This window comes from Danio rerio, chromosome 15 (assembly GCF_052040795.2).
Source record: "Danio rerio strain M-AB ecotype USA chromosome 15, GRCz13ab, whole genome shotgun sequence".
In the NCBI taxonomy this organism is placed as follows: Eukaryota; Metazoa; Chordata; class Actinopteri; order Cypriniformes; family Danionidae; genus Danio; species Danio rerio.
The window spans coordinates 21,086,903-21,106,428 of NC_141035.1; the positions used below are offsets into that span (position 1 = coordinate 21,086,903).

Here is a 19,526-nt window from a genome sequence, read left to right on the forward strand (position 1 = left end):
AACTGATTTATTTTATCTTTGTCATGATGACAGCACAAAATATTTTACTAGATATTTTTCAAGACACTTCTTTACAGCTTAAAGTGACATTTAAAGGCTTAACTAGGTTAATTAGGGTAACTAGGCAGTTTAGGGTGATTTGGCAAGTTATTGTAAAACGATGGTTTGTCCTGTAGACTATCGAAAAGAGAAATAGCTTAAAGAGGCTAAAAATTTTGACCCTAATGTTTTTTTTTTCTTTTTTTAATACTGCTTTTATTCTAGCTGAAATAAAAACAAAAAAGACTTTCTCTAGAAGAAAAAATATTGGGAAATATTTAAAAAAGAAAAAAAAAATAGTCAAAAGGGGGTTAATAATTCTGACTTCCACTGTACATAAGTCAGCAAAATATAACACAGTTCAAGTGGTTTTTGAATAATTTAATGGGAAAAAAATCTTACCAACTGATCCTTTAATTTCTATATCATACTGCTGAACTAATAAACAAATGCTGAGTTCATACCAATCGTGGAATTACATAATCTTGTGAGTAAATTACATACAAAGGCAATGTAAATGTGCAAATTGAGGCAAATTAATTTGGTGGAGTTCGAAATAGGCAAAATGCAAGTTCAAATAATTAAACTCGTAAACTTTGCACGAGGAAAAAAAACATCCTACGATTTAACTAGAGCGAGTGATGCAGTGCTCCACGTTCGGTGTGAACACAGCATAACTAGAGCAAAAATAAAGCAAAAAAAGTCACACTAAGCTGCTGAAAACAGGATAAATGGCACTGATGAAATGAAACGGTGGTAAGACTGATTGGACCAATGTTGGTTGTAACTAGGCATGGGCTGGTATAAGATTCTGATGGTATAATAACCTTGGATGAAAATATTATGGTTTCATGGTATTTTAATTACTGCTCCAAAACATGTTCATTTTAAAAGTCTGGGTAAAAACACATTTTCCCCATTAAACACAAAACATTTTATTTTAAGAAATGTTTTAAATATTTTGAACAGTGAACATGTCAGTCTAAATGTTTAAAATAAATCACAGACCTCTTCTATCTTCATTAGTTTCAAAAACACCAATTTCTTTACAACTTGAAAAGGGTTTTTTGGGTATATTTCTTTTCTGTGTGTATATAGTAAACCGTTGCACTGTTTAAATGTTTAGCATGTTAAGATGTTGGTTTATAAGTGATTTGTTTTTCAGATGTTTGGTGAATCGTGGGCTGACCAGTAGCTCTTGATGTTGAGTGTACTTTTCTGCTTGAGATACTATTGCTCTAAAAAAACGAAATAAAATAGTTATAAAAAATAAAACATAGGAGCATCCTAGCAGTTCTAAAACCTTGACTTTTACAAAATGAGGTAAACCTTACATGGAAACTGGTTATCATCCCATGTCAAGTCACAGCATAATTACAGCATAACAAAATGCTTTAAATAGGCCTAATCAGAATCGGTACATGACAGGAGGTGTGTCCATGTACGGCCATGGTCTGACTCTGTGCAGTTAGTATTAGCGCATTGAAACAGAATAAAATCAATACTGTTTCATCTCAGGATGTTGAGATTTCATTTAAAACAATGGCTTCCTGCTTCACTTGATGAGCTGGACTGAACTTACCGTCTTTCACCTCATAGACTCGCTGCACCCATTTCCCTCGGCCCACGGCTCTCCACTCGGCTCGGTACTTGAGCACAGGAACTCCTCCAGTGGACTCGGGCTCTTCGAAAAGCACCTGAGCCGTGCTGGAGTACGGCTGCACTTCACCGATGGACGGCGCCGAGGGCACATCTGCACCACAGGGGAGACACTTCAAAACACACAGTGGAGAAAACTGCACTTTAACAGCTTATGCCCAATTATATGGCCTGATTGTAGCGCTTTAAACACAGAGTTATGATGGCTGGAGAAAAATTCTGAGCTATTGTATTGCACTTTACCGAACAAAAGCTAGAATTGCAGGCAATTACGGAAAAAAATCCACTACCTTGAAAGCAAAACGCATCCAAACACTCAATGTCAATGTGATTTGCTACCACTGTAAATTACTGTATTTTTTTTTTTTTGTGATCAATAGAGAGAGAAACAGACCAGCTGGGATCATGATGAACTCTCTGGATTCGGTCCCGATCTCGTTGGAGGCAGTGCAGTTGTAGTTGCCAAAGTCGCTCTGAGACTCTGGATTGACCTGGGAGGGATCAAGCGAATGCATTAACCTCTAGTCTCCATCTCAGCATTTATCTTTCAAACATGCATTTTATCACTGTCGTTCCATTAGATGTGTATTTACTCCTGACGGTGTGCTCTCTGTGCTAAAATATTGATAAGGTGCATAGGCTGCAGTAAAGCCCTACAGCAATACTATCCCGTCCTGGGTGAAGCTCACGAAAAACAGGTGTAAGGTCATATTTCAGCCCAAAACCAAAATAGAAGTGGGTATAAAGTTAGTAAGTACTGTATTGTGTTTTCTAGTACGGAAAATGAAGCTTGATTTAAAAACAAAAAACAAAAAAAGAAACATTAAAACCGTAGCTGACGAATGTATCATTGTTTTAAGCAAATTATTCCAGTGAACAAATTGTTCTTGCACATGCTGGCTCCAATTTAATTGACATGACATGTTCAACTGCTTTCCTGCCCTCAAAAACTAACAACATGAGTCAAAAGCATTTAAACTCATGCTGTAAGAGAAAGAAACACAGCAATTGTTGAATCTACTTAATCAATATATTCAGTATATGCATTGCTTGTAAAATTAGCTTTTATTTTATACTTTTTTAAACTCTAAGTAACTCTGTTAAGCATTTTTTTCATTATTATTATTACCATTAGGTGATGCAGTAGGTAGTATTCTTGCCTCACAGCAAGAATGCCGCTGGTTTGAGCTTCGGTTGGGTCAGTTGGTGTTTCTGTGTGGAGTTTGCATGTTCTCCCCGTGTTTGCAAGGGTTTCCTCCGGGTGCTCCGGTTTCCCCCACAGTCCAAAGACATCCGGTATAGGTGAATTGGGTAGGCTAAATTGTCTGTAGTGTATGAATGTGAATGAATGTGTATGTATGTTCTCCAGAGGTAGGTTGCAGCTGGAAGGGCATCCGCTGCATAAAACATATGCTGGATAAGTTGGCGGTTCATTCCACTGTGGCGAGCCCGGATTAATAAAGGGACTAAGCCGAAAAGAAAATGAATGAATGAATTATTACCAATATTTTAATATTACTTTAATTGCATTTTACTATTATTATTTTCGCCATTTCAGTTTATTCCAATATTTAATTTCCTGATTTACTTTTTTGCATTCATTCTCCTTCGGCTTAGTCCCTTATTTATCAGGGGTCGCCACAGCAGAATGAACCACCAACTATCTCAGCATATAATTTACGCAGTGGATTACCTTCCAGCTGCAACCCACTACTAGGAAACAACCATACACTCTCACACTCAAACACTATGGCCAGTTTAGCTTATTCAATTCAGCTGTAGCGTATTTCTTTGGGCTGTGGGGGAAACCGGAGCACCTGGAGGAAATCCACGCAAACACAGTGAGAACTTGCAAACTCCACACAGAAATGCTAACTGGGCCAGTCGGGACTTCTTGCTATGAGGCTACAGTGTTAACCACTGAGCCACAGTGCCGCCCATAATTTTATTATGTACTGTATATATTATTAAAGTTCACATTGTTAATAAAAAATTATTTTATTTGATACTTTTTTAACTTCTTTAAATGTTAAGTAACTCTGTTAAGCATTTTTGTCATTATTATTATTATTATTATTATTTTATAAAATAATTTATTTTAATGACATTTTATAATCAGTAATTTCAGCTTATTATTATTATTATTCAGCTTATATTTATTTTCTTTACACACATACACACACACACACACACACTTATTATTTAATATTTTGTGTTTGCCTGTGTGTATGTTTAATTTTGTTTCAGCTTTATTAAAAAAGTAACTTCTGTTCTGAACAAAGCAGCAGTGAACAATGCATTTGTAAAGAGAACAGAAGAGAACAGAACAGAATAGAATAGAACATAATTGAGAAGAACAAAATAGAACATAACAGAATAGAACATAAGAGAACAGAACAGAATAGAAGAGAACAGAATATAATAGATTAAAACAGAACAGAAGAGAATAGAGCAGATGAAAACGGAACATAATAAAATAGAATAGAATAGAACAGAACAGAGAACAGAAAAAAACAGAACAAAATAGAACAAAACAGAACAAAGTAGAAGAGAACAGAACAAAACAGAACAGAACAGAACAGAACAAAACAAAAAACAAAACAACAGAATAGAATAGAATAGGATAGAATAGAATAGAATAGAATAGAATAGAATAGAATAGAATAGAATAGATCCACAAGAAGGGGTGGATTAAACCAATAAACCAATAAAACCAATAAATTATACATAGCATAGTTTTCTATCATATTTTGTATGGTGAGGGTCTAACAAATACAAATTTAATGTTAATTATTACATCTGTGCAAATTTGTCCCCCACCCCAATCATGGAGCAGTCCAGTAGACAAATCAGGTAAAGATTTAGTTTTAAAAAACAAAATCGTTAATTTATGGTCTTTAGTTGTGAATTCCTCTTAAGTAAACAAATCATTTAAAATATAGAGATTGCATTACCAATATAAATACATAGAAAATGAATAAAAGTACAAAGGGTGCATTTTAGAATTGCTTAGGGCCCTTTAAATCAATATATTCAACCCTGGCCACAAAAGCCTATACTTCCTAATGAATATAATATAACACAATACAATCCCCGGCCATTTTATTAGGTACACTAGTCCAACTTGTCTTTAATGCAACTTCTAATCAGCAGCAACTCAATGCATTTAGGCATGTAGACATGGTCAAGATGATCTTCTGCAGTTCAAACTGAGCACATAATGGGGATGAAAGGTGGTTTAAGTGTCTTTGAACATGGCATGGTTGTTGGAGCCTATACTAGTAAGATGTACCTTATAAAGTGAGTATAATATATGATTTAATATATATATATATATATATATATATATATATATATATATATATATATATATATATATATATATATATATATATATTTTTTTTTTTTTTTTTTTTTTTTCTTCTTTGAAGTTTATGTGATTCCCCTATCTGTGTTCATGTATATGGATAATGTTTATGTTTTCAGGCTGGCATGCAGTCAGGCAGGCATCTGTGTGGGCTGTACCTCCAGGTAGCTGGCGGAAGGCGTGTTGTGGATCTTGATATTGGAGGTGTTAGCGTTGGGCAGCTGGAAGCCGTCTCGCAGCCACGTAATAGACACATCGCTGGGGTGAGCCAGTACTTCACAGCTGATGTTGGCCGGGTTGCCCTCCCACGTGTACACCGCTACTGAGCCCAGGATTTTCGGGGCGTCTGTGATGAAAGGCAAAGCATATACAACTCAAAACAAACAAACCTGCTGGCAGTGCTGACCCTTCATCTACCTCCATCCGCTAAGGGAGACCAAAGCCTCCCTTCTAATTATCCTTGATGCCTTTATTCGGAGGATGTGGTGGTTAAAGATCAAAATGTCCAGGGCTTAAACACAGAGTGCTGAAAACAGAGAGATGCTGAACACATCTGCTCACGGCTGCACATGAAAGCCAATCACGCTTTATTGGTTTCAAAAAGCTCCTCCTCTGAGCAGCGGTGTCCCTGAATAGCACGAGGATGTACGCGATTGGGCCCGCGTTCCCTCACAGACTGCATGCGAAGAGCCTGCGGCCCGCTGAGATACTGTTCTCACATTCATCAGAGCTTCAGATGTCATTAGTCCCATCACAGCAATACACGGCTGGTACAAATGCACAAAACATGCGAGGAGGGAGGCTGGTATTTGCACAGCATACGCCGCCGCTAATGTGAAAACAAATACAAACAGGCGCAGTGGGGGGAACACAATGAGAGTAAAAACGGGCGGCAATTCTTTACTTGCTATCGATTGCAATTAAAACACAGAGGGAAGGGGACTGCTCCATTTTTTAAGCTACAGCACTATACGAATTGTAGGTAGTAAATAGGTGCAAATTTTGTCTGTGCTAGTAGAGTTTAATTAGTTATTGCTACTGTGCACTCCATTTGACACAAACAAACATAAAAACTGTTTTTTAGTTCACTCTAATGAATGTGCAATGAACAGACTAAAAGTTTTGCAATAATAGCCTCATTTTCTTTTACATTAATCTTACAAAACAAAACAACAAACAAACAAAATAGTTAATAAACTAAAGGTGCCATCTTTTAAAAATCTGGATCCACACAGGATCATTAATATGCTCTCCACAGGTCGTCTTTGATTGACCATGGATTACAATTAATTTTCCCTTATTTTCTTTTATCTAAGCTTGTATTGTACTCGCTTTGTATGTAGGACTCTTATTTTGAAAATGAGACAACCATTATAGAGCTTTATAGAGACGGATTTAAAAATCTATTCAGCGCCCCCTAAAGAAGCATATGGTCTGTTTAACTGTACCTTTTGTTAGATTAACATGTATATTGTGTGATTTGCAGTGTAATTTTGAAATGAGGCAACAGACACATGTAAACTGTAATAAATCGAATCAGAGGTGAGCTCATTAATATTTATTCTCATTATTGAACCTCATTAATAACCATTAATAACCATTCCAAATATGGACGAAACGAAACCTTTTTCCAGTGGTATTTTCTGTGATTATTATTGAGCATATAAAATAATTTCTGGAGAATTTGTGCATGTACCTAAGCCACATACCTATTATGTAGACATCAGAGAACATTTGAACATATTCAATCCATGCTCTCAATTAAGCACACCTATTGTCAATTAATCAATTTTAGCTTCACTATGAAGTTATTATTTTATATTTATATACTGCCTGACAAACATCTTGCCGCCTATCCAAGTTTTAGGAACAACAGATAATAACTTGACTTTTGATTGATCATTTGATATCAGAAGTGGTTGATATAAAAAGGCAAAGGCATATACACTTATTTTACCAAAATAATATGATCATGTCTTGACTATTATTTTTTAAATTAAGATTATAAGGTCTGACTTTGTTGAGACAAAAGTCTTGTCACTTAACAGAATTAATGTAGAGTATAGAATTTAAAGTCATGGTGCAGAGGGAAAATGCTTGTGTATGACTCCCATGAGCTTGGAGGACTGCATCTATCTGCAATGACTCAATTAACTTAACTCAAATAACTAATAAAGTCATCTGGAATGGCAAAGAAGGCATTCCTGCAGAACTCCAAGAGTTCATCAAGATTATTTGGATTCTTCTTCAATGCCTTCTCCTTCATCTTACCCCAGACATGCTCAATAATGTTCATTTCTGGTGACTGGGCTGGCCAATCCTGGAGCACCTTGACCTTCTTTGCTTTCAGGAACTTTAATGTGGAGGCTGAAGTATGAGAAGGAGCACTATCCTGCTGAAGAATTTGCCCTCTCCTGTGGTTTGTTTTGTAATGGGCAGAACAAATGTGATTCTTCACTGAACTTGACTGATTTCTAAAAATCTTGGGTCCATGCCAGTTCCAACAGGTCTTCCGCAGTAATTGTGATGATTGGGATACAGTTGATCAAAAAATCTACCTTCTGCCACTTTTCCAAATGAACAACTAGAAGTCAAGTTATTATTTATTGCTCTTATAACTGGGATCGACAGCAAGACTTTTGTCAGGTAGAGTACGGTTGCAGTCACTTATCATCACTTAATAGCCCTCCTAAATTATTAGCCCCCTATATATTTTTGACCCCAATTTCTGCTTAACAAAAAGTTTTTTTTGTGACACATTTCTAAACAACAGTTTTATTAACTAATTTCTAATAACTTATTTCTTTTATCTTTACAATCTTGACAAGACATAATATTTTACTATAATTTTTTTTTTTAAATATTACTATTTATCTTAAAATGACATTTAAAGGCTTAACTAGGTTAATTAGGCAAGTTAGGTTAATTTTCTCCAGAAGAAAAATATTATTGGAAATACTGTGAAAAATCCCTAGCTCTTTTAAACATCCTTTGAGAAATAGTTGAATAAGAAAATGCACATGAGGACTAATAATTTTGACTAATTTAATTTGTCATTTAAAAAGTCAATCATTCATTATAAACACACTCCCTCAGGATTGACATCCCTAGATGTTGTACAGAATTTTCAAACCCAATTATGGACAGAAAACCCTAGTCACGTTGCTCTTGTTTAGGACACAGTGTGATTGAAGTCTACAGGGAGTCTTTCTCCATCTCATTGGTATCCCGTGGTGGAGGAGGGGCTGATAATGTTTGGGGGTGGCTGTAGTTTTAATACATTAACTACCAATATCTCAACTGAGTTGCCATATGCGCTGTGAACGCAGCAGAGCCTCAGTGATGCTGTGAATTAAACATAAGCCTCTGAGGCATATCAGTGTGGTCTCCAACAGTACGTGTGACTGATGGAAGCTAATGAAGCTACGGATACTATAGACTCACAGCGCACTTCCAGACTGACGGGTTGCACAGTTTCTCCAATGGCATTGCGGGCAGTGCAGAGATACTGTCCGGCGTCTGTGTATTGAGGATACTTCAGGGTGAGGGACGACACTCGGGCATCACTGCGGACCAACACTTCACCATCAGGACCCTAAACACAGACACAAGAGGGGAAATTCACTGAAACATTCATGCTGTTTTTCCCCCTCAGCCATTAAATAAAATAGTGTCCCAAAAATGAAAAATCTGTCAACAGCTAATGACACTCATGTTGTTATAAACCTTTCTTATTTTTTTTTTTAGCAACACAGGCTGTCAAACAACAAAAGGACAAAAAAGCACTGTAAGTCTAGAAGAGATGTATAGGGCAGTCATTATTGAAGTCTGATTGTGGTTATTTGATCTCAGGCCAATTATTTATGATGGCTGTGTAGTGTACATTTCACATAAGAGAAATTTTGCATATATGGAAGGATTATTGTCAGAAAATGCCTTAACTTTCACTGCGTTCTTGTCATCCCAAAGATCTTTGGTCATTAAAAGTTGAACAGCTAATGGAATAGAACGAGGAGTGGTGAAATGAAGAGAAACTAAACAATAAAAAAGCTGCTGTCAAGAATACAAAGTTCATGCTTTTTTTCTTTTTTTTTTAATACTTTTAAACTTTTCGATTATTTTCACAGCATTTAAGATAAGGGCCTATTTAAATGTGTATACATAATACAACAAAGCCAATTAAATAATCTGTATTATTTGATTGATAATTATTATCAGCTAACTTGAGATCATAATAACCCTATAGATGTGTAAACCAGGGTAATAATGTTTATGTAAAGCTAAAGCTAAACCATAACAGCCAAATAATAACATGATATTTGTTACTTTAAAATAAAATAAAATAAAACAGGATGAATGAATGAATGAATGAATGAATGAATAAATGAATGAATAAATGAATGAATGAATGAATGAATGAATGAATGAATGAATGAATGAATGAATGAATGAATGAATGAATGAAATAAAGAAAACAATAAAATAACTGGTGTGGACTGTTACTGATTCTGGTCACCAAATTATTTTATTTCAGACGAGCACTTGGATAATTTCCTTAAAATATTCAAAACAAAGAATCATAAACATTTGAATATAATTCAAGATAAATAAACGATGAAAGAATGTTATAGTTATGATCAAGGCCAGATCAAATGTTTTGCTATTTCTTTATAGAATTTTGTAAACAAAAACAAAAAAACAAAAAAAAGATTTATGAAGAACAATTTTGAGAGTATAAGAACTAAAACATAACGCATGAAATAATAAACAAATAAATAAATTATATTATACACACACACACACACACATATATATATACACACACAATTGAATAATTATTTATATCATTCATATTATTTACATATTATAAATATTATCAGACATACTGTGATTTCCTTGCTCTGTTTACCATCATTTGAGAAATATATAATAAAATAATAATAAAATAAAATCAAAGGGGGTGAATAATTCTTCAACTGTATATACACAGTGCATATATAAGTACACCCCTCACAAAATTATCTATTAATTTAATAATTTTAATAAGAAGCAATACAATATTACATTTTTACAAATAAATTAGATTAGTCAGTACTGAAGCCAAATCTTGAGCTTATCTAACAAATTAACTTACAATAACGGTCCAAAGACTAGTACACCAAAAATTATATATTCTAGAAAAATATTAAACACAAATTTAAAAAAAAGAGGAACAATTTTGTTAAAATTTTGTTTTGTAACTTTTTTTTGCAATATTTCGCTTGAATTTAATTGAATTATCTTTCAATTTCTAAATATATATGTATATATATATATATTCATTCGTTTTCTTTTCAGCTAAGTCCCTTTATTAATCTGGGCTCGCCACAGCGGAATGAACCACCAACATAACCACTATGTTTTTTACGCAGCGGAAGCCATATACTATCACCCTATCACCTATACTGCGTGTCTTTGGACTGTGGGGAAAACCGAAACACACAGAGGAAACCCACTTGAACGCATGGAAAACATGCAAATTTCACACAGAAATGCCAACTGACCCAGTCGAGGCTCGAACTAGTGGCCTTTTTGCTCTGAGATGAGAGCGCTGCCCACTGTGCTACCCACAAATATACATACTTTTTAGTTTTTAATTAAGGAATACAATGCAAGTCCACATGTTCTGTAAACAAAGCAACATAAAATCTTTCATGGATGCATAATATATCTACTAAAAAATAAACTTTAAAAACTTCATTGTACATAAATCATCTAAACAAACATTAGCATATTATTCAAAAATATTACTAAAGTGAATATAAAAACTAAATAAATATATATTTCCACAGATTTTCAGTCATCATTCTATGACTAATTGTATAATACAGTTTCCAAATAATTCAACTTCAATGCAAAAACAAGAAGAGGGGGAGAGAAGAAGAATAAAAAAACAGTTAAACTCAGGAGAGAAAAATGGCCATTTGAGCAATTCTTCATTTTTAAGTGTGTGAGGACTGAAACAGGCAATATCAGAGAAGCAAATCCCGTCAAAAGCAGGTTTGGTGAACAGCGGATATAAATAAGTGTCTTTTATGTGCTGAATCTTTGGAGTGAAGATGTGAGGAGAAACATCAATAATGCAGTCCATAAGGCAGGGGAAGCCATTTCTTCACCGCTGTTACTTCATCAAAAGCTACGTCACATGATCTCAGCTGGCGTGGACCATTTTACAATGTCCCAGTGCTCATTTTAAAGACAAGCATAGATCTTAACCTGCCTTGCTTGCATTTTCTTTTAGCTTGCTGTTCCGCTTAACCTTGTGGAGCTTATGAAGATGAGTGGCATCTATAACCAACGTTTCCACAATGACTGCGCAATTTGCATAAGACAGGGGTGTCAAAAGCAAAGCCCGTGGGGTGGATAGAGCCTGCGGAGGAGTATAATCCGGCCCCTGGGATGATTTGACAAAATGAAAAAGAAGAAAAAATGCTTTATGCATACTTGGAAGGTTGTTGTAGATTATATAGAGTCTCTCTACACTACCATTCGGGGAAAAAATATATATATTTTCAAAGTCTTTTATTTTTTATTTGAAGTGTTGTTAAATAAAGCAAATCAATTTTCATAGTATTCCATGCATGTCTTATAGTTTGGCAAGAATAATTAGATTTTTGAAAGTATACAGTATATTATATTTTTATATATTATAAATTAAGCTTTTTAAAAAGACATCCAGCTGGTATTCCGCATAATACATTCATGTTACCCCAACACAAATCGATTGCATCCCTACACATGTTAACGATTAAGTGGATTGAACAATCTCGAGAATTGTGTTGATCAAAACCAGAAAATTAGAGCACATCACACCTGTCCTCAGGTCTTTGCACTGGCTCCTATTACATTCAGAATAGATTTTAAAGTATTATTACTTGTCATTTAAATTATTAAATGGCCTCAACACATTACAGAATGCTCACTGATTACAAACCTAACAGATCACTCAGATCGAGTAAATTAGAAATTCCAAGAGTTCAGTCAAAGCAGGGTGAATCGGCTTCCAGCTACTACGCCCCCACTGCTGCAATCAGCTTCCAGAAATGATCAAATGTGCTCCAACATTAGGTACATTCAAATCAAGACTTAAAACACATCTGTTTAGCTGTGCCTTTACTGAATGAGCACTGTACAGGGGCGGACTGGGACAAAAATTCAGCCCTGGCACTGTTGCCACACCAGCCTACATTACCGCACCGACACAGCCCCACCCACAGACACGCACATTCACTATTTACTTTGGTGTAAAGATGGTGAAATAATATGACAATCTTGCCAGATTTTGATTATGTCCAGGTAAACTTGGATTGGGTCGGCCCATCTTGAAACCAGGCGGCAGTTGCCGATTGGGCCAAATGCTTAACATTTATTATTATTATTATCATTATTATCATCATCATAATATCATATCTAGCAAGAGATAAAAGCTGTCTGCACTTAAAAACAATACATATTAAAAAAAAAAAAAAAAAAAAAAAAAAACTGACCAGCCCACATTTAAAAATTGGTCCGGCCCTTCTGGCATTTGCCAGAATTGCCAGATGGCCAGTCTGACCCTGGCACTGTACGTCCAACAGATCACACTATTATGTCTTTCTTTTCTTTTTCTTTTTTTTTCTTTTATAACATGTTTTAACTAATTTTAATCTGTCTTTAATCATTGCTATTCCTTGTTGTTTTATTTTCTTGTTTCTTTTATTCTTACTTAAGTAAAGCACTTTGAATTACTATTGTTTATGAAATGTGCTATATAAATAAACTTGCCTTGCCTTGTTTCAGCTCATTTTAAATAAGTTGTTTGAAAAAGAAGCAAACTTATTTTTTGAGTGTATCGTCTTCACACTGTAAAATGTAGCAGTGCAACTACTTACATGTAAATACCTTTATTTGAATTATTTAAAAAAAAAGTCACTGTACAAGAAACAACTTACATCAACATTCAATTAATCTCAAAACTCAAAATTTGATTGTTTTGGGCTGAACTTGAATTGAACGAGTTAACCCAACTATGAAGATTTCTAGTTCCAGCATGCTTTATGTCAGACAGGAAAACAAAAGTAAAAAAATTAAGTGTTATTGTGTTTTTTTCCTCACAATTAAAATAGGGAGACATGATTTAGTGTAAGATGTACAGAGGTTTCTGTAAAAATAAAATGACAAAACTAAATACAGATCGAGTTAAGTAAACAAATCTTAAATGGTCTAACTAAATGTGACTATATGTAAAGGAATATTTTTACACAATTATTAAGAAATAAATACAATTAAGTAAAAATTACTTAAGGCAATGAGTATGCACAATTCAATTTAGTAAACTTAACAAACATGTATTTACAGAATATTTACTGCTTTTTACTACACACACACACACAAAAAGAAAAACCAAACGAAAAAAGTTATCTAGTGAAAACACATTTAAATGATAAATTGTTAAAACTGCACGATAAATATTGTATTTACATTATATTACATAATACCATGCAGTCACAATGAAATAATTCACAAAAGTGTTGTACACAACAAAAGTCTAGAGCGTAGTTTATGGCAAAAAAAAAAATAAAATAAAAAAACTCTTGATTCAGAGTCTTCAATGACTATGTTCACATGAACATTAATAATGGAATCATTTGCCTTAATCTGAATAAGACAATAATATGATTAAGGAGTTTACATCAGTTGCTTTTTGAATGTTCCTTTTATGATTCCGTTTTACATGTTACAGCACATAATTCGATTGACTCGGTAAGTGCAGGAAATAGTGTGTGTTTGGAATATCCTGTCTCAATATATGACGAAAATCCTACACAATGGTAATAGTTTGATTAAAGTATAACATATCTGTACTGCACCTCAATGATGCAACTAACATCGACATACTCCACGTCTTAATTCGATTTCTGTGTAGTCTAATTATGACCCTAATCGGGTTAAATTAATCAGAAATCGCTGTTTACATGATGCACCCTTAAACAGAGTATTGTCTTTATCATTAAAATCAGATTGCTGTCCATGTAAACATACCCATTCATTGTGTTCACTGGCCACAATACTCAGTGCTGTCAAACACACTGTGAATATAAAACTGCAATGCTCTTCTCAGAGAGTGCGCAGGGGTATTTATAGTCGTGAGATGTGTAAAGTTTATATCCAGAAAGAACTTTTAACAGTATATATCCTGGCATTCTGCAAATATATATTGTCATCCAATAATATCACTAATATACAGTAAGATGCACTGACCAGCTCTACATAATATAAGGCGATATTTAGCCCAATCTGTGGCGTTTAATTAGTTTGACACCCCAGGTGTATTGTGGGTGTAAGACTGAACAGCAAAGTGTGCAGAGATCTAGTGCGTGGTGAAACAAAAACAGATTAAAAAGAGAGAGAGAGAGAGAGAGAGCAATAAGCAGTTCGTTAAAGCTACTCAAATAAAAGACTATTTGCAGTGCATTAAACTGCATACTTGAGCTGAAAACAGTTCAGAATAGCTGAAATGAAGTCGCTTTCTCTTTTTCATTCGCACATTCACACACACACTCACAGACAGGACAGTAATGAGACAGAAATGCATTGAAGTTTGGAAGACTTCATCAAGCACAACATTAGTATTCTCCACTCCACTTGGAATTGAAAAAAAGAAAAAGTCTCTCTCTAGATTTGTGGTCAGCCGTTGCCCCTCGCACAAATGAACCCGGCAGAAGCGTCGTGTCAGAGACAATAATTATGCCGGTGTTGTCCCAGGACTGAGTCACACTTACATAATGGCAGCCTTTTCATCCACAAAACCACCCTACAGCCACCCAGCAGAGCTGACTGGGCTAATTGAATAACCTCCTAATGGGAGCCCACTTCCGGCTCTCTTTCCCACAGTTTTTCTCAGTCTGTGCGGTCTGATGGCCAGATTGTGACCCCTTATGTCCCGGGATGTGCGCTTGTCACTGGACTCTGGTTACTGTGTGGCACTGGGGTCAGACTGAGGGCGATATCAATCAATCTCAGCTCTACCTTTCAATTGGCTTTATCTCCCATTCTTTTCAGATAAGGCTCTATTTATTCATTTGCAACGTGAGAATGCTATATCATTAAAGTTTCAGAGCCATAGTTTTCAGCAGAAAGGGCTTTTTAATAATGCACGGCAGCCTTCTGCAAAGCTTGGATGGAGGTGCTTTCCTCAATTGTCTATTTTAGTCAGAGCGAGAAAAGGAAAAGTCTCGGCTTGAACAACAACAACAACAAAAGCATTTTGTGCAACATTAACTGCTTAAAGGAAAAATCCATCACATCACGATAACACCTTTGGGGGAGAAATATTAAATAATCAGACAACAGAAAAGATTTTTTAAAGCATGAGACCTTTAAGAATGCAGCCCTATGGTGGCATAATGGAATAAAATGGAGTCATAAATACTTTAAGGTGTAGTTCACCTCGGAATGAAAAGTCTGTCATTGTTTTCTCACCCTTATGTTGTTTCAAAGCCATGAGAAATATATGTATATCTACAGAACATAAAATTTATATATTTATTTAAATCTGGGAGATTTCTGTTCCACCATTGAAAGTCTTTTATCTAAAGCTCAATGTTCATAAATGAAGGCTGTGTAATACTGCGGAAACATGCCATATACAATAGTATGCTTTAAAATGCTATATTTGAAATGCATTAATGATAATTTTATTTAAAAAATGTGTTTCCTATTATTTCAGGTAAAATTATTATTTTTTTTTTTGCAATTTGTGAAAGTGAACAGCCATGTTTTACTGTTGCATTAAACAAAACAGACATTTTAACAATGTAAATAAGCACAAATAAAATAAATAAATATCACCACCACTTTGTTCCACTGGTATAGTTTTATCAACCTTAAAACATCAATACCAAAAAAAAAAGGTTTAAAGGTGTATGAAACCAGACAAATTTTTTGTAGATTTTCATTTTTACAGAATAATGTGTGTTGAACATCAGTTAAAAATATTAGAATCCAACCCAGGCTCATTCTGAAAATATATCCCTATATATATTTCTGGAGAGCACCAAATATGTCCCATGATGTACTTTTTTGTAGTTTTTGTTTTCGTACATCCACCAGAGGTCACAGTGTACGTTTTTTTAAGGTCTCAAATTTCTCTTGTGAGGGCCATTTGCGCCTGTTGTTCTCGCATAAATCCACCAGAGGCCGCTGTCGACTGACTGATTGATCGACTGACCCACCCTCATTCTTCCCTAAACCCAACCCATAGTGTTTTAAAAAGCACCGATTGACCAGCGCCCACCCACTTTCCTAAACCCAACCGACAGTTTTAAAAACCAATTCAGAAAAAGAAAAGCCCTCGCCTGATTTTTACCACGTTTTCAGATTTTACCACATCCTCACCCTGTTATTTACTTGTTTTATTTCTCGGCTTCTGTTTTTGTCTTACCCGATTTCTGGAACCATTCTTCACCAGACTTAAACCCTGTCGTCGTGGTCAACTCCTCTTAAGTAGGTCTCAAGTCAGGCAATGTACATGACGAGCTAACTGGACAAACTAATAACAGTGGGAAATCCGTTCATACGGAGGTAATTGGTCAGCTGCTAGCGCAAAAAGGAACGGCATCATAACACCCCATAGCATTAGTTTTAAAGAGGAAATGCAGGTACTTCTGGCTACATAATTCACGATCTCCAGAAATGTATACGCAGGTACGTTTTGAATGATCTTTTGAATGAACCTATGTTGCTAGAATCTGTTAGCTTTCATTTTAGGGAACAACTGGCTAATTTTGAAATTGCTCGACTATTTTCATGTTCTGGGATTAAAATCTATATTGGGACGGCATCTCTGGTGGTGATACTCCAAAACATCATGAGTACTATGATGATGCATCAGTCTATAAGTGTATTCATGAGACTTAGTTTCCTATCCTGAGAAGACACTGTTCTAAATTATTTAGTCAGGCTGTGAGACCATGCACTAGTTAGGCATCCATAAGAGTAGTGCAGAGTGTACAAGTCTGCACTGAAATTAAAACATGTGACGATAGGGGCATTTCCCTAGCATTTTGAGCTCCTCTGAGTTGATTCTTAAACACTGCTGATTGGCCATTATGTTCACGCACTTAACATATATATGACTGTGATTGGCCAAGATGAGTGTTTACAAGTGTGCTTAAACTGACACTGAAGCATTTGAAAGCCGCTCCCCTCTTTCTGTCAGCTGATCCATCAGCAGATCGCTCATATCTCTGCTTTTAGAGGGATTCTCTGATTGACATAGCACTCAAATGCTGACAGACACGACTTTCAAATCCTCCAGCGCCTGAGGACTTTTCTGTCCCTTCAAAGTACTGTAGATTTGAGGGTGTCTAAATTTTTAAAAAAAGCACCCTTCAAATATAAAAATCTTATATTTCCTCATGTTGCCTCTGATGTTGTTTAGTCAGTCAGTATGAGCCTCTGACAGATGACAGTTGTTGCTCTCCTCTTTCTCCCCTTCACGCCCACTCCTCTACTTTTTGCTCACAGCAGACCATGCCCATTTAAGTAGCACTTTTCCCCCTTTTTTTGGAAATCAGAATTATTTTACAAGTCACCTAAAGTTAAACAGTTGAGTTTTACCATTTGGGATTCCATTTGGCCAATCTCTGGGTCTGGCGGGGTCACTTTTAGCTTAGCTTTCCATAGCATAAATCATTGTATTGGATTAGACCATTTTTATCTTGCTCAAAAAATTCAAACTTTAAATCTTGATCTTTCTGTAGTTATATAGTCTATGACTTATGGAAAACACCTTGTGCTCTATTTTAACGATCTAGGCGCAAAGTCTAAAGTGCAGGGTGCAAAAGCATTAAGGGTGTTTTCAGATCCACTTTTACTATTTTAAAAACAGAAAAATACAGCTAGCGCCCGGCACATGGTCTAACAGGGTTGTGCTAATCCTCTTAATGAGATATGAGTGTGTTTTGAGTATGTTCACAGAATGTGTGTTAAACTAAACAGAATCTCATCTTCCATTTCCTTTAAGAGTTGCCATGACTCATTTGCTATTTACTGACTTTAAAGAAGGAAAAACTGAATGCTTTACTAGCGAGAAAACAGTTAAACAAACCATCTTTAAACAGACCATCTGCAAAGCAAGGATAAAAAATGAGTCTCCTCCATTCGGCCTCTTTACTTTCTTTTTATTTTACTTTTACTCTACTCCTTTACTTTCGTGGATAAGGAAATGGTGTTGCATGCACTCCACTGAAGACATTCATTATTCTACATATTATTTTTGTTTGTTAACCACAAATATTTGTTTCAAAACCCTTTTTAAATTCAGTTCAAATTTCTGGAACGAATAAATGAACAATAATAATGAAATGTGGTCAAAGTGTGAAGTGTGAGTTATATCCAAATTATGTCCTATTCTTAATGCCCCATATAGTAAAGCAAATGTCTCCAACAAATCTAAACTTGTTTTTTTATTAAAACAATTATAAATATGCATTTAATAAATAATACTGCTCATAATAATAACATTATAAAAATGCAAATTGTAATGAATAAACTAAAAATAAGCCCCTCAACATGAAGAGGGTATGGAGGCAGTAGTTTTTATATTTATGAAGAAAATAATTTTTTTTGTAACATTTTACTTATTCGTATGTAAACATATTTGTGTATTGCTGTACAACCTCTGTGTATTAAGCAATGTGTAAGCGTTTTTGACCTGGATAGGCGCATAACTAACACAGTCTGCGTTGGACTTTGAACCAGCTTTATAATGGTCTATTGTGCAGTCTATTTCAGCTCTTCAAAATAGCAATGCTCCAACAAACCTCCTTTTTAGACCGGAATGCCCATGTGTACAAAAAGTGGTGCAAATGAATTTGCTATTTAAACAACGTGCCACAAAACGTGAAAATTAAAGTTGCGCTGGTGTAAAATGTGGGAACAAAATGCATCAAACACATCTTGCACTTAATTCTGCCGTGTGTATGATAGGGCCTTTAGAGTTAAACAGTTGAGTTTTACCATTTTTTTGCATCTATTTAGCCAGTCATCAAGTAGGCCGGGTCACTTTTAGCTGAGCTTAGCATCCGCTTGTTAAGTGTGATGTCAAGTGATTCTGGGTTCAAGCACTCTATCAAACTGTATGGGGAGACTCATCAAATGGTAATAATAAACGTTTACAAAGAGATGTAATAATTTTAAAAATCACAATTGCAATATATATATATATATATATATATATATATATATATATATATATATATATATATATATATATATATATATATATGTATATATATATATATATATATATATATATATATATATGTATATATATATATATATATATATATGTATATATATATATATATATATATATATATATATATATATATATATATATATATATGCCTAATATCTGATGGCCAGAAAGTGATTTGTT

General features: G+C 34.8%; 2 protein-coding genes across 52 annotated transcripts in view; both read right to left on the minus strand.

The window, feature by feature from the left end:
• Positions 1 to 19,526, minus strand: part of LOC147840601 (uncharacterized) — a 570,564-nt gene that overhangs the window by 171,193 nt on the left and 379,845 nt on the right. The window lies entirely within an intron of this gene.
• The window catches only part of ncam1b (neural cell adhesion molecule 1b), a 220,620-nt gene that overhangs the window by 60,007 nt on the left and 141,087 nt on the right, over positions 1 to 19,526 (minus strand). For all 51 annotated transcript variants that reach the window (XR_015508319.1, XR_015508318.1, XR_015508312.1 and 48 more), the window contains 4 exon segments: positions 8,510 to 8,660; positions 5,224 to 5,411; positions 2,093 to 2,189; positions 1,622 to 1,792 (listed from right to left, as the gene is read on the minus strand). Coding sequence is in view for 13 of the 51 variants with exons in the window: in XM_087282357.1 (XP_087138483.1) it covers positions 1,622 to 1,792; positions 2,093 to 2,189; positions 5,224 to 5,411; positions 8,510 to 8,660 (607 nt within the window). In the remaining 38 variants the exon portion in view is untranslated.